Below are 14786 nucleotides of genomic sequence, written 5' to 3'. Positions count from 1 at the left end.
TAAAGTACACCTCATGACTTCCTTCCTGCATCCCCTCAAACATCTATCCAGTGTCCCCAGAAACAGGACGTGTGATCTTCTGGGTGTTAAAGTACATCCCATCAAACCTTTCACGAAGGATTCCCCGTGTTAGGCTGAAGCTCTGGTTCTATAGCTTATCCATCCTCCGCATTTCCAAGTCATCAACAGTCACTTCCCCATCTAGTGTCCGTTCCCATCTAAGTTCATACGTCCACTTCGCTTGTGTCAGTGGTGCAACCAGAACGCATCAGAGAATGGACATCCTAAGGTTTGTACCCTGTGTCCTAAGACACAGGGTACAAACCCGGAGCCAGCTGCCCGAGGCAACTCCCCTGTTCTCAAGTTGCATCACTCACTGCTGCATCTACCCCCTTGCTTCAGATAGTAGGCTTGTTTACAGTCCTCAAAGGATCTCATTTGTCCATCGAAGAACGTGTTCAGTATCATCATGGCTGTCAACGCGGATAGCAAAGGACCATCCAGCTCTAGTTCTGCTCATGAGATTTTTTTTTGTGGAGATTTATATAGCGCTATCTAGACCCGGAGGTATCAGAGCGCTTTACCGGAGCACCAGTTCCGTTACACAAGAACACATCCATTTTTGTTAGGCATGGGGAGATTAAGTGTTTTGCCCAGAATCACAGGATGTTGTGCGTCCCTACCGAGACTCGAACCCGGTTCCCCAGCTCCGAGGTCGACTGCCCTAGCCGTTAGGCTACATTCTCTCCCCAAGATCTACCATTGCCTTACTGTCCCAGTGCGTGGTACCCCACTCTCCCCTCCCTCATCACCAACATTAAACTTGCTAGAAACAGCAGCTAAGCCATAGACAAAAACATATTCATATATAAAAAGGTAAGCTTCAAGTCAGTCCTCTAATGGTTTCAACTTCCAGGAGCGTCTCTTGTGAATTAGTATAATCTTTCGCTGAGATCCCTACTGGGACTGTTTGCTGAAGACGTTTTAGCAATGGTGATGACTTCCTCCAGACAAAGAGGCTCAACATTCCTGCACTTTCGACTAGCATTCCCATCGCTTCTCCAAAACCCCCTGTTCGTCGTAGGTCATTTGCTCATCTTAGTGTTCAGATCTCATTTCTAATTCCACCGGCTCCTCTGCTTTTGTTGATGACTCCCTTGACCCCAACCATGTGTTCCAGGCATATGAGCTGCAGATCATATACTTGTGCATAGTTCGCCATCTAGTGTTGGGTCCGGATGTTTGCACTTTGTTTTTCTTCAGAGAAGTCTTTCCAGTCAGGAGGCAGGCTCCTTTGGGTGATAGTGCACATGGGCTTCGACTCCATTGTTAAATTATTTTTTCCGCCATCGGGTTCTGATGTGAATTGTTGCGCTCTGGTTCGGCACCGTGTTTCGGGCCCCCTTTGACGCGCAATCCACTACCCTCGATGGTATTGTTAATTGATCGCGTTTCACACTCCCCGCGTATCGTAATCTTGAACTCTTCCAATCAGAACATTCATGGAAGGCTGTTGGACATAACCACGCCAGGATCGGTCGCAACTGATGGAACGGACTCCATTCAAGTTATGTCCAAGGTGTTGCGCACAGTTTCCGCGCACCGACTTGCACGAGGTGTGCAATCTTTGCCTATCCCCGGAACACGACGAGAAACGCTGCGACGCGTGTCAGTCGTTTCGGTTGAAGAAAACTCTTTCTGATCGACGGGCTTGACGTCACGAAATGTACCAGCAAAGTGGCCCTGCGCCGGACCTCCTCGCAGAAGAGTATGATCAACAAAAATCACACGCGCAGTAGGCCGAGATGGAGGAGGAGCCCGTCTCTGTGTCCGACGACTCCGATGCAGAAGACCTTCCCCCGGCTCAGAGAACCGTGGGTACAGACTATCAGTTTCCCTATCATCTCCTTTATAAGAAAAAGGCTCCGGTCCCTCCTCTGCCTGCGGGCCAAGGTCGGCACCAAGAAGAAGTTTCGAGCACCCTGCCCTCGGGCTCGGCGCCGAAGCACAAACAGCCTTCGAACTCGGGCTCAACCCGTACACACGCCGGTGCCGACCCCAAACCTTCGGCGTCAAAACATAAACACCTTCTGACCTCCATCTCGCCGTTGCGGAAAGAAAAATCTTCGGAGCCGAAAACTTCGGAACCAAAACTTTCAACTCCGAGACTGACATCTAAAGAAGGTGCTGCACATAAAACTCGGACCGAAAATCCACCGGATCCCAGGCAGAAGGAAATCGCAATCAACCCGGAAACTGTACACATTGTTTCCAAACTTCCAGAGAAAAGGAAAATGGACTTATCGGACAATTACCACATTCCTTTGAAGAGGAAAGTGCTGGCTATTGACTCTTCTTCTCCTTACATTTCCGAACTTCCTCTTATTACACCTACACATTCTCCTACACCACCGTCACCTGACCCACACAATACAGTAGACGATGACGATTTAGGTGACTATGCACCGCAACACGTACCACAGGATCCTGGGATAATTATATTGTCCCTCAGCCGGATAATGACCCTGTTTCATATCCTTCAAACCTTCCCCTACGGATGATAATATTGGGTACAATGAACTCATTAATAGAGCCGCTCAATGCCATGGGGTAGAGTTACACAAGTAAAGTCTAGTGGAAGACTTTATATTAGAGACCCTTAGTTCATCTCACAGGGCTAAACAAACCTTACCAGTGCTAAACACCCTGCTTAAACATACAGACGATATCTTTCAAGACCCAGTCAAAGCGAGAATCATCACTCCCAGGGTAGAGAGGAAATACCGGGCTGCACCTAATGACCCAGTCTACATCAAGGGGCATTTACCTTTAGACTCATTGGTCGTTTCTAATGCTCGTAAGAGGGCCAACTCCCAAACCACAGGGGACGCCCCACCCCGATAAAGAGTCCACGTTATTAGATGCTTAAACCTAAAGCCACCGATCTTATTCAAGAGGGTAAGTTAATAACTAATACCGCTATCAGATGTGCCTTAGATCAAGCAGATAATGCGGCTCGGGCAATAAACACTAGTGTACTGCTCCGCAGACATGTCTGGTTGCGGATTTCTGGTTTCAAACCAGAGGTACAAGCCTCTATTCTTAATCAACCTTTCAATAAGTAACACCTTTTTGCGCTAACAGTTGATGCATCTTTAGAAAAGATGAAAAAAGACACAGAGGTTGCTGAGTCCATGGGGGCATTGCAAGCACCCTCCAACAGAGGTTCTTTTCTTCGTTCATTCTATAGAGGCGGCTCCAAAAACATCTCTACCGACAATGCCTCTCCCTCTTATAAGGGCAACAATCAAGCAACCTCTCAGAGGCTATTTTCGAGGAGGATATCGAGGTAATAATGGTAGGGGAAAGGGCAGAGGTAATTCTACCAGCTTCTCCCCTGCCAATAACAGTAAACAATGACTTATTTCCCATACCCCCGATCATCCCACTCCTGTCGGGGGGCGTCTCTCACAATTTCTACCCGTTTGGGATACAATTACAACCGACAAATGGGTCCTCCAAATTATCCAATCTAGTTATTGTCTGTAGCTTACAAGCACTCCACCCAATATAACTCCAAGGTCACATCTCATGTCACGCGAACATCTTACACTTCTGGAGCAAGAAGTTCTTTCCTTATTGCAAAAAGGTGCTATAAAACCGGCCCCGTTACAATATCAGGGAACAGGAGTGTACTCACTATACTTCCTAATTCCCAAGGACGGCTCACCACAATTACCTACGGTTTCTCGTGGCAGGCCAGCATTATCAGTTCAAAGTACTACCATTCAGAGTCACAACTGCTCCAAGGGTTTTCACAAAATGCTTGGCAGTAGTCACAGCCCACCTGAGAAGACAACAGATTCACGTCTTCCCTTACCTAGACGACTGGCTGGTAAAAGCCAGTTCATACGACAGTTGCCTGCAACACACAAACAACACACAAACAAAACTGTGCAACTCCTTCAGCAACGAGGGTTCACAATAAATCATGCAAGTCACATCTTCAACCCTCCATGTCTCAATACTATCTAGGGGCCACCATAGACACCCACAAAGCTGTAGCCTATCCAACTCCAGCCAGAAACATTTCACAGCGTTATGTCTCAATTCCAGCCTTAACCCTCCCTACCAGCTCAAGTGTTTATGCAACTACTAGGAATGATGGCGTCTTGCATTTTCATAGTCCCAAATGCAAGACTTCACATGTGCCCTGTGCAGGAGTGCTTAGCGCGTCAGTGGGACCAGCTCGCGGTCAGTTATCAGATCTAGTGTTGGTAGACGGCTGCACCCATCTCTCTCTGCAGTGGTGGAACACACAAAACCTGTTGAAAGGGCGGCCCTTCAGCGATCCTGTTCCACAGATAGTACTGACCGCAGATGCATCACTCACAGGTTGGGGAGCACATCTCCAAACCCACACAATTCAGGGAATGTGGAGCCCTCAGCAGAAACAGCTCCACATAAATCACCTAGAACTGCTAGCGATTGTTCTGGCTCTGAAGGCATTTCAAGTGTAATTATTACACAAGACAGTACTAATTTGCACAGACAACATGACGGCCATGTACTACATTCAAAAACAAGGGGGAACACACTCCCTCCAGCTATCCCAGCTAGCACAGGACATCTGGACATGGGCCATTCATCACAAAATCTTTCTCCTGGCGGAACACCTCCCGGGCGTGGACAATCAGATGGCAGACATACTAAGTCACCAGACACGTAAAATACACGAATGGGAACTGCATCCTCAGGTACTCCTCCCATTCTTCCAAATGTGGAGCTTCCCAGACATAGACCTGTTCGCCATGCATCTAAATGCAAAATGCCCAAACGCGTCCAGATACCCACACCCATTTTCCAAAGGCAATGCATCATGGATGAATTGGTCAGGGATATTTGCCTACGCTTTCCCACCTCTCCCACTCATTCCATTAGTGGTTCAGAAGCTCAAACACACGTCCCTGACCCTTATCCTGGTTGCTCCCACATGGGCACGTCATTCATGGTTCACAACCCTGCTGGAACTCTCAGTAGTTCCTCACCAAAAACTAAGACTTTCACCCGGTCTACTCACCCAGAGCCATGGCGAGATAAGACACCCAGATCCCAATGAACTCAATCTAGCGATCTGGCACCTGAAGTCTTAGAATTTGGTTACCTAAATTTACCACCAGACTGAATGAACATTATCAAAGAAGCCAGGCGTGCTACCGCCAGAGCCTGCTACGCCACCGAATGGAAGCACAACAACCACATCCACCCGCTCGACGCTTCCATTCAAACATTATATGCTGTTTGTTACACTGCAACATACCAATGTAGCATACTCATTGCTGTGATAGCTGCATACCTCCAAAATAGACAGCATCTGTCTCTTTTTCGGGTACCTGCCATTAAAGCATTTATGGAAGGACTCAAAAGAGTTATTCCACCTAGGTGACCACCTGCCCCAGTGTGGAATCTCAATGTGGTTCTCACTACACTAATGGGTCCACCCTTTGAACCATTACACAGATGTGAACTGCAGTTTCTTACATGGAAAGTAGCATTTCTTGTTCCTATCACATCACTCGGACGAGTCAGTGAGATACAGGCATTCACCATAGAAGAACCTTTCTTGCAGATGTACCACAACAAAGTAGTTCTTCGGACCAACCCTAAATTCCTTCCTAGATTCATTTCTGCCTTTCACATTAATCAATCGGTTGAGTTGCCTGTTTTCTTCCCTCAGCCCGATTCAGTGGCAGAACGTGCTCTGCACACGCTAGATGTCAAACAAGTGTTGCTGTATTACATCGAAAGGACCAAACCTTTCCGCAACACTAATCAACTTTTTGTAGCCTTTGCTCCACCACACAAGGGCAATGCTATATCAAAATCAGATATTGCACGGTGGATTATAAAATGTATTCAAATATGCTATCAAAAGGCTAAACGAACATTACCAGTTCCCCCTAGAGCACACTCTACACGTAAACTGGGAGCTTCTATGGCATTCCTAGGGAATATACCCATAGACGATATATGCAAAGCTGCAACATGGGCCACCCCACACGATTCACAAACATTACTCAGTGGATGTGTTAGCAACACAACAAGCTAGAGTTGGCCTGGCAGTTTTATGCACACTCTTTCACACTACTGCAACAGCTACAGGTTAGCCACCGCTTTGGTAGATAACTGCCGTACAGTCTATGCACAAGTATATGATCTGCAGCTCATATGCCATGAACGGAAAATGCTACTTACCAGTATGCATCTGTTCTTGGCATATAGAGCTTTAGAGTCATATGTGCTCACCCGCCTCCCCGGGTACCTATACCTGTTCAGTTACATCTTACTTAGATACATGCATTCATGGACATTTCTTTCTACCTACTCTTTCTAACTCCATTCTCACCCTCTACGGGAAAACAATCTAACAATGGAGTTGATGCCGATGCGCACTATCACCGAAAGGAGCAGTTACATACCTCGTGACTGGAAAGACTTCTCCAAAGAAAAACAAAGTGCAAACATCCAGACCAAACACTAGATGGCGATCTATGCACAAGTATATGAATCTGCAGCTCTACATGCCAAGAACAGATGCATACTGGTAAGTAGCATTCTCCTTTTCCTCACCATTTTTGAGGCCCTGAGAGTTCCCTTCGGCTCTTTGCTACTTTCTGTGGGAGATTCCCCAATAGACTGTGCGTTACTCTCCTCTATCTCAGGAGTGGCCTTAGTGGAGCGATGTCTGAGCCTTTGACTGTTCGGCGGAGGAGCAACATTACTATCTTTGAACTTCAGTCTCCTCTCTGTGGCTCCTTCCTCGTTGTTTGTGAATGGTAACACTTGGTGAGTCTTGCCCTGTACTTGAATCTTAACCGTAGGCCATTCTTGTTCAAAACATCGTTAAGCAGTGTGAGTAGATATGTTTCAGCCGCAGTGGGCTGTGGCAGTCTTCCAGAGCAATCAGCTGCAGGGGTGAGTTTGTCTTGGATTCTCGCAGTATCTTCAGCTTGTTAGAGAAGAACCCTTTCCTGTGATCAGAAAAGACCTTGCATCTCAGCTGTGATGCTTCTACTGAGGCGTCAACGACATCTAACGTGATATTTGATTGAAGCTTCCTGATGTTTACGTCTTGTGCAACACCCTCTTGATCCATCTTGTTGGATTGAGGGTATCACTTTGGTCAAGCTTCTTTCGACTTCGAACTTTGCAAGTCAGCTGACAAGACCTGAGATCACCTTTCATGAGCCCAGCTTTGCTGTTTGGTTGTCATTGGAGGGGTGATAGTGAAGGGAGAGGGGTCTGTCCTTACTGTGTCAGCCTCTTTAGTCTTCCGGGCAGTCATCTTCCCGATGTGTCTGGATTGCATGTGCTTCGTGCAGTCGTTTCAGACTGTTCTGCTATGCCAATGTGGTTAGAGCTTTCTCTCCCTCCCCTCGAAATCTATGCCTTCCCAGTATTCACTTGTGTGTACCTAATTACGCTGTGTGCCTTATTCACCAATGTAGTTAGACCAGAGCGGGATTGTGGTTTCTGCTCCATTTTAGGAACCCCCTAATGTAAACCTGCTGATGGGACGGGACAGTACCAGCTCTTTTCCTCTGCTTGTGCTAGTAACAAGAGCTGGCCTCTATCACTTTATTTGGGCGCACCTTGCTGCCTGACCCTAAGGTTTCCGATCAGCAGAGGAATGGCGGTGGGAGCTCAGACCTGCGGTGTGAGTCGGAGCTGCCGCTGTGAAGGTGCAGATGCCTCTCATGCTCCCTCCAGATGTACGAGGGGAAGGAGTTGCTGGGATCTTTGGGCCTTTGGCCAGAGTCTCAATGTCTTGTGGCTCGGGGTGGTCGTTTGTACTTTCATTTGTGGTCTCTTAGCATCTGATGGAGCCCACACTGCTGGCGGTTCCATGTGCAGCCCACTTCATCAGTGTCGGGTCACTCCGTGTGGTTTTACCACGTATGTGTGGGCTTGAAGAGGTGGCGGGTTTCATCCGGCAGCCTCACGCGCCACCACCACCATCCTCAAGCAGAGCCACACTGTACCCATGTGATGGCTCCGTCTGTGCGCGTGTGTGTGTGCTCAGACCGCCAGAGATGGGCGCAGGTCTTCTTTGTGGATCGCAGCCCTCCCCTCTATGCAAACACATCCCAAGAGCTGTGACTCCCGACACATAGACTCTCCCCCTTCTGTGCCAGAGAACAGATTCCGCAGATGTCATCTCCATCCACAGATATGTCACCCAGGCAGGGACGCGTAGGCCAGTCACAGGCCTGCGGCCATCACCACGTTGGTCCTGGCTAAGCCCCATGCCCTATCTGAACTTGGATATCAATGTTGCCATTTTACCTCAAATAGTGGCATCAAGACTCATTGGTAAAAGAGCCGTCAGAGAGATGAGTATTAAACATGCAGAAGGTATCGGACCACTTCCATTAGGAATATTGCTCTGAATCCTGGAATTAACGGGATCTTGAGAGGACAGTGGAGATGAAGACTTCATGTACCTTTCGTATCAAGCTAGAGAGTGTCCATTTGGTGTCGGACAGCCACGGTGGAAGCTCATGTGTCTGCGGCGGGATAAGTACCCGGATGAAAGAGTGCGTTGGGGTGAGGAGGAGCTGCGCATCCAGGTCCAACGGACAACGAACGAGCGCGACTGAGCTCTGCTGTCCCCGCCCGCCCTGCCGTCCCCACCCGCCCTGCTGTCCCCACCCGACCTGCTGTCCCCACCTGCCCTGCTGTCCCCACCCACCCTGCTGTCCCCGCCCGCCCTGCTGTCCCCGCCCGCCCTGCTGTCCCCACCCGACCTGCTGTCCCCACCCGTCCTGCTGTCCCCACCCGCCCTGCTGTCCCCACCCGTCCGCACCCGCCCTGCTGTCCCCACCCGCCCTGCTGTCCCCGCCCGCCCTGCTGTCCCCACCCGCCCTGCTGTCCCCACCCGTCCGCACCCGCACTGCTGTCCCCACCTGCCCTGCTGTCCCCACCTGCCCTGCTGTCCCCACCCACCCTGCTGTCCCCGCCCGCCCTGCTGTCCCCACCCGACCTGCTGTCCCCGCCCGTCCTGCTGTCCCCACCCGTCCTGCTGTCCCCACCCGCCCTGCTGTCCCCACCCGTCCGCACCCGCCCTGCTGTCCCCACCCGCCCTGCTGTCCCCGCCCGCCCTGCTGTCCCCACCCGCCCTGCTGTCCCCACCCGTCCGCACCCGCCCTGCTGTCCCCACCCGCCCTGCTGTCCCCACCTGCCCTGCTGTCCCCACCCACCCTGCTGTCCCCGCCCGCCCTGCTGTCCCCACCCGACCTGCTGTCCCCGCCCGTCCTGCTGTCCCCACCCGTCCTGCTGTCCCCACCCGCCCTGCTGTCCCCACCCGTCCGCACCCGCCCTGCTGTCCCCACCCGCCCTGCTGTCCCCACCTGCCCTGCTGTCCCCACCCGCCCTGCTGTCCCCACCCGTCCCCACCCGTCCCCACCCGCCCTGCTATCCCCACCCGCCCTGCTGTCCCCGCCCGCCCTGCTGTCCCCGCCCGCCCTGCTGTCCCCACCCGACCTGCTGTCCCCACCTGCCCTGCTGTCCCCACCCACCCTGCTGTCCCCGCCCGCCCTGCTGTCCCCGCCCGCCCTGCTGTCCCCACCCGACCTGCTGTCCCCACCCGTCCTGCTGTCCCCGCCCGCCCTGCTGTCCCCGCCCGCCCTGCTGTCCCCACCCGACCTGCTGTCCCCACCTGCCCTGCTGTCCCCACCCACCCTGCTGTCCCCGCCCGCCCTGCTGTCCCCGCCCGCCCTGCTGTCCCCACCCGACCTGCTGTCCCCACCCGTCCTGCTGTCCCCACCCGCCCTGCTGTCCCCACCCGTCCGCACCCGCCCTGCTGTCCCCACCCGCCCTGCTGTCCCCGCCCGCCCTGCTGTCCCCACCCGCCCTGCTGTCCCCACCCGTCCGCACCCGCCCTGCTGTCCCCACCCGCCCTGCTGTCCCCACCTGCCCTGCTGTCCCCACCCACCCTGCTGTCCCCGCCCGCCCTGCTGTCCCCGCCCGCCCTGCTGTCCCCACCCGACCTGCTGTCCCCACCCGTCCTGCTGTCCCCACCCGCCCTGCTGTCCCCACCCGTCCGCACCCGCCCTGCTGTCCCCACCCGCCCTGCTGTCCCCGCCCGCCCTGCTGTCCCCACCCGCCCTGCTGTCCCCACCCGTCCGCACCCGCCCTGCTGTCCCCACCCGCCCTGCTGTCCCCACCTGCCCTGCTGTCCCCACCCACCCTGCTGTCCCCGCCCGCCCTGCTGTCCCCACCCGACCTGCTGTCCCCGCCCGTCCTGCTGTCCCCACCCGTCCTGCTGTCCCCACCCGCCCTGCTGTCCCCACCCGTCCGCACCCGCCCTGCTGTCCCCACCCGCCCTGCTGTCCCCGCCCGCCCTGCTGTCCCCACCCGCCCTGCTGTCCCCACCCGTCCGCACCCGCCCTGCTGTCCCCACCCGCCCTGCTGTCCCCACCTGCCCTGCTGTCCCCACCCACCCTGCTGTCCCCGCCCGCCCTGCTGTCCCCACCCGACCTGCTGTCCCCGCCCGTCCTGCTGTCCCCACCCGTCCTGCTGTCCCCACCCGCCCTGCTGTCCCCACCCACCCTGCTGTCCCCGCCCGCCCTGCTGTCCCCACCCGACCTGCTGTCCCCGCCCGTCCTGCTGTCCCCACCCGTCCTGCTGTCCCCACCCGCCCTGCTGTCCCCACCCGTCCGCACCCGCCCTGCTGTCCCCACCCGCCCTGCTGTCCCCACCTGCCCTGCTGTCCCCACCCGCCCTGCTGTCCCCACCCGTCCCCACCCGCCCTGCTATCCCCACCCGCCCTGCTGTCCCCGCCCGCCCTGCTGTCCCCACCCGCCCTGCTGTCCCCACCCGTCCGCACCCGCCCTGCTGTCCCCACCCGCCCTGCTGTCCCCACCCGCCCTGCTGTCCCCGCCCGCCCTGCTGTCCCCACCCGTCCCCACCCGCCCTGCTGTCCCCACCCGCCCTGCTGTCCGCACCCGCCCTGCTGTCCCCACCCGCCCTGCTGTCCCCACCCGCCCTGCTGTCCCCGCCCGCCCTGCTGTCCCCACCCGTCCCCACCCACCCTGCTGTCCCCACCCACCCGCCCTGCTGTCCCCGCCCGCCCTGCTGTCCCCACCCGCCCTGCTGTCCCCACCCGTCCGCACACGCCCTGCTGTCCCCACCCGCCCTGCTGTCCCCACCCGCCCTGCTGTCCCCACCCGCCCTGCTGTCCCCACCCGCCCTGCTGTCAGAGGAGGGTCTGCTAAAGGTGCCCAGGTGAGGAGGGTGGGATACCCTGAGGTTGCAGTTTACCCTGATCGATCATCTTTAGATATGGGTGGGTTCACAAGCAATCCATTGGCAAGACGAGCAGTGTTATCATTTCTGAGTACTTTGGTTAGGCGTATACATTTTATTATAATGAATATCTTAAAGTACCATTTTTCTCAAGCACTGTCAATGTTTATTTTTCAAAATAGATTGTTCTTGAGAAGTTAGTGATTGGAAATGGGTTGTGACAAAAGAACAGCAGGCTCCAATCTTCAATCAGTAGAGCGCAGCACTGTCACTCCTAGGGGTATCTGGGCGTGGTGTCTCCATCGAAGAGCCAGGTCGGGAGTTTTTTTCTGCAGTGTGCCAGTGAGGAGGCTGTACTGAGCTGGAAAGTCGTTCCAGGTCTTGTCAGCGATGTAGGAGAAGGAGTGGCCACTGCTGTGATGGATGCTGGGTGCGTGCGCGAGGGCGAGTGAAGAGGAGCGCAGATGTCTTGCGGGTTGGTGGATGTTCAGTCAATGGTTGATGTAAGCAGGTCCTAGGACGTGGAGGGCTTAGTGGGTGTGCGTGAGGATCTTGAACTGGCATCTCTTCTGGATGGGGAGCCAGTGACGGTCTCGCAGGTGTGGGGCGATGTGAGTTTGTTTGGGGAGGGTCAGGATGAGAGACTGAATGTGTTCTGTATAGTCGACCTGGGTGGAGATGCCGGCATAGAGGGCATTGCTGTAGTCGAGGCGTCTGGTGACGTGGGCCTGAACGAGGGTCTTTCTGGTGTTCGTTGCTCCATCCATCAGGCTCTTCCGTTAACCCTTTCTCTGCACTAACATCTAATGACTGGTGCTATGTAGTATGTCATGCCACGTGCACCATTTCACCAAGTTCCAGAATAAATAAATACACAAATAAATATTTTGGATATGGTTAGACCTCGTTTTACAAAAGGGAAATTGAGAGACACACTTTGAAGAGACCGGTGGATCCAGATAGATGCCAGGACTGTTGAAATCTATGTGAATGGGGTAAACGTAGGTTTATCTTGTTCAAAATCAGTTCTCCCTTCATACCGCCTCCTTCCCACACTTGTTAGCTTCTCTGCTCCTGTCTTTTTATATCCTCACTTCTTTCCCTTTTTGGTCCCCATTCCTGTATCCTCTCTTCTCTTCTTACTCCTCTCGTCCTTCTGTTTCTTCATTGGCCTCCTGTTGCTCTTTAAATACTTTCTGAATCCTCCTACTCTTCTTTAATCTAATTTTTACCCTTGTGCTTCTCTTTCCCCTTTATGCTTCTTTCATCTCTCTATTTCTGCCCCTCTGCCTGATATTAACATTTGCAACCTCTTCTCTACTTTTTGCTTCAGCTCTTTCTGTTTCTATCTCTCCTCTCTCCCATTCATGTTCCTCTCTTCGCTCCTTTCCTGTCCGCTGGCCTCCACCCTTGCTTGTTTTATCACTTTTTCATGTGCCTGTCTTCTCTATCTTCTTTCCTTTCTCTTCTCTCTTTCTTTCCTCTTTTCTTTTGTTATGCTTCTGTTTATCTTTTGATATTCCTCTCCTCTGTCTCTTCTTCTCCTGCCCTCCCTTCTTGGTCTTCTCTCCTCTGCTTTGTTCTTATCACTTAATTCCCTTGAATCTCCTCTATTATTTCCTTTCTCCTCTCTTTCCCTTCCTGCTCCTATGTTTTCCTTCTTGCTCCACTCCTCTCCTCTCTTCTTTTGTTTTTCTGTTTGATTTTGTTTCCATACTCTTACTTCTTGTCCACCTGCTTTCTACATTTGTGCCCCTCCCCTGCATTTTTAGTCACTTCTATCTGATCTGCCTTTATTCTCTAGCTTCACCGTACTTTACTGAGTCTTTCTCCTCTTCATTCTACCATATATTTTGTTTCTCAAATTATTTTTAATCTGTTTCTTCTTTTCCATACTGTCTCCCAGCTCACAAGCACATACCTTTTTATGAGGTCCTTCCATATCCTCTGCCTTCTTCTGCAAATCTTCTTGTACTGAGGCAGCTCTTCTTGTATTGCAGGTACTTTCTTTGCCGCACCGGCGCTTGGTGTGCTGTTGTCAGCTTTACGAAGTTCCAGATCCAAACCGACCTCAGAGGCTTGGGCTGCATCAGAGAGAAGTCTTCCTGTTCAATGACCTGCTGGTGGTAAGAGAGCACAGGTCGCAGGCACCACGGGGAGGGAGGGAAAAGGGAAGTCTTCCTGTTCAATGACCTGCTGATAGTAAGACCGCATGGGTCGCAGGCACCGCGGGGAGGGAAGGAGAAGGGAAGTCTTCCTGTTCAATGACCTGCTGGTGGTAGGAGAGCACGGATCGCAGGCACCACGGGGAGGGAGGGAGAAGGGAAGTCTTCCTGTTCAATGACCTGCTGGTGGTAAGACAGCAGGGGTCGCAGGCACCACGGGGAGGGAGGGAGAAGGGAAGGCTTCCTGTTCAATGACCTGCTGGTGGTAAGAGAGCAGGGGTCGCAGGCACCGCGGGAGGGAGGGAAAAGGGAAGTCTTCCTGTACAATGAGCTGCTGGTGTTAAGAGAGCAGGGGTCTCAGGCACCACGGGAGGGAGGGAAAAGGGAAGTCTTCCTGTTCAATGACCTGCTGGTGGTAAGAGAGCCCGGGTCGCAGGCACCACGGGAGGGAGGGAAAAGGGAAGTCTTCCTGTTCAATGACCTGCTGGTGGTAAGAGAGCCCGGGTCGCAGGAACTGTGGGAAGGGAGGGAGAAGGGAAGTCTTCCTGTTCAATGACCTGCTGGTGGTAAGAGAGCATGGGTCTCAGGCACCGCGGGGAGGGTGGGAGAAGGGAAGTCTTCCTGTACAATGACCTGCTGGTGGTAAGAGAGCAGGGGTCTCAGGCTCCGCGGGAGGGAAAAGGGAAGTCTTCCTATTCAATGACCTGCTGGTGGCAAGAGAGCAGGGGTCGTAGGCACCCCGTGAGGGAGGGAGAAGGGAAGTCTTCCTGTTCAATGACCTGCTGGTGGCAAGAAAGCAGGGGTCGCAGGCACCCCAGGTGGGAGGGAGAAGGGAAGTCTTCCTGTTCAATGACCTGCTGGTGGTAAGAGAGCAGGGGTCGCAGGCATGACGGCGGGGGGAGAGGTATGTCTTCATCAATGACCTGCTGGTGGTAAGAGGGAGGTAGGAGGAAGGGAAGTCTTCCTGTTCAATGACCTGCTGGTGGCAAGAAAGCAGGGGTCGCAGGCACCCCAGGTGGGAGGGAGAAGGGAAGTCTTCCTGTTCAATGACCTGCTGGTGGTAAGAGAGCAGGGGTCGCAGGCATGACGGCGGGGGAGAGGTATGTCTTGTTCAATGACCTACTGGTGGTAAGAGGGAGGTAGGGGGAAGGGAAGTCTTCCTGTTTAATGAAAATCTGGTGGTAAGAGCGCATGGGTCACAAGCACCACAGGGAAGGAGGGGGAAGGGAAGTCTTCCTGTTCATTGACCTGCTGGTGGTAAGAGAGCACGGGTCGCAGGCACGGCAGGGCAGGGGAAGTTTTCCTGTTCAATGA

General features: G+C 53.6%; 1 protein-coding gene across 3 annotated transcripts in view; it reads left to right on the top strand.

The window, feature by feature from the left end:
* The window catches only part of IQSEC2 (IQ motif and Sec7 domain ArfGEF 2), a 559465-nt gene that overhangs the window by 394424 nt on the left and 150255 nt on the right, over positions 1 to 14786 (top strand). For all 3 annotated transcript variants that reach the window (XM_085629906.1, XM_085629904.1, XM_085629905.1), the window contains one exon: positions 13308 to 13433. In XM_085629906.1, the coding sequence (XP_085486032.1) occupies positions 13308 to 13433 (126 nt within the window). The remainder of the gene's footprint in view (positions 1 to 13307; positions 13434 to 14786) is intronic.

The sequence above is a fragment of the Triturus cristatus genome, chromosome 10 (assembly GCF_964204655.1).
Source record: "Triturus cristatus chromosome 10, aTriCri1.1, whole genome shotgun sequence".
NCBI classification, from domain to species: Eukaryota; Metazoa; Chordata; class Amphibia; order Caudata; family Salamandridae; genus Triturus; species Triturus cristatus.
This window is presented reverse-complemented; position numbering and strand designations above follow the sequence as displayed.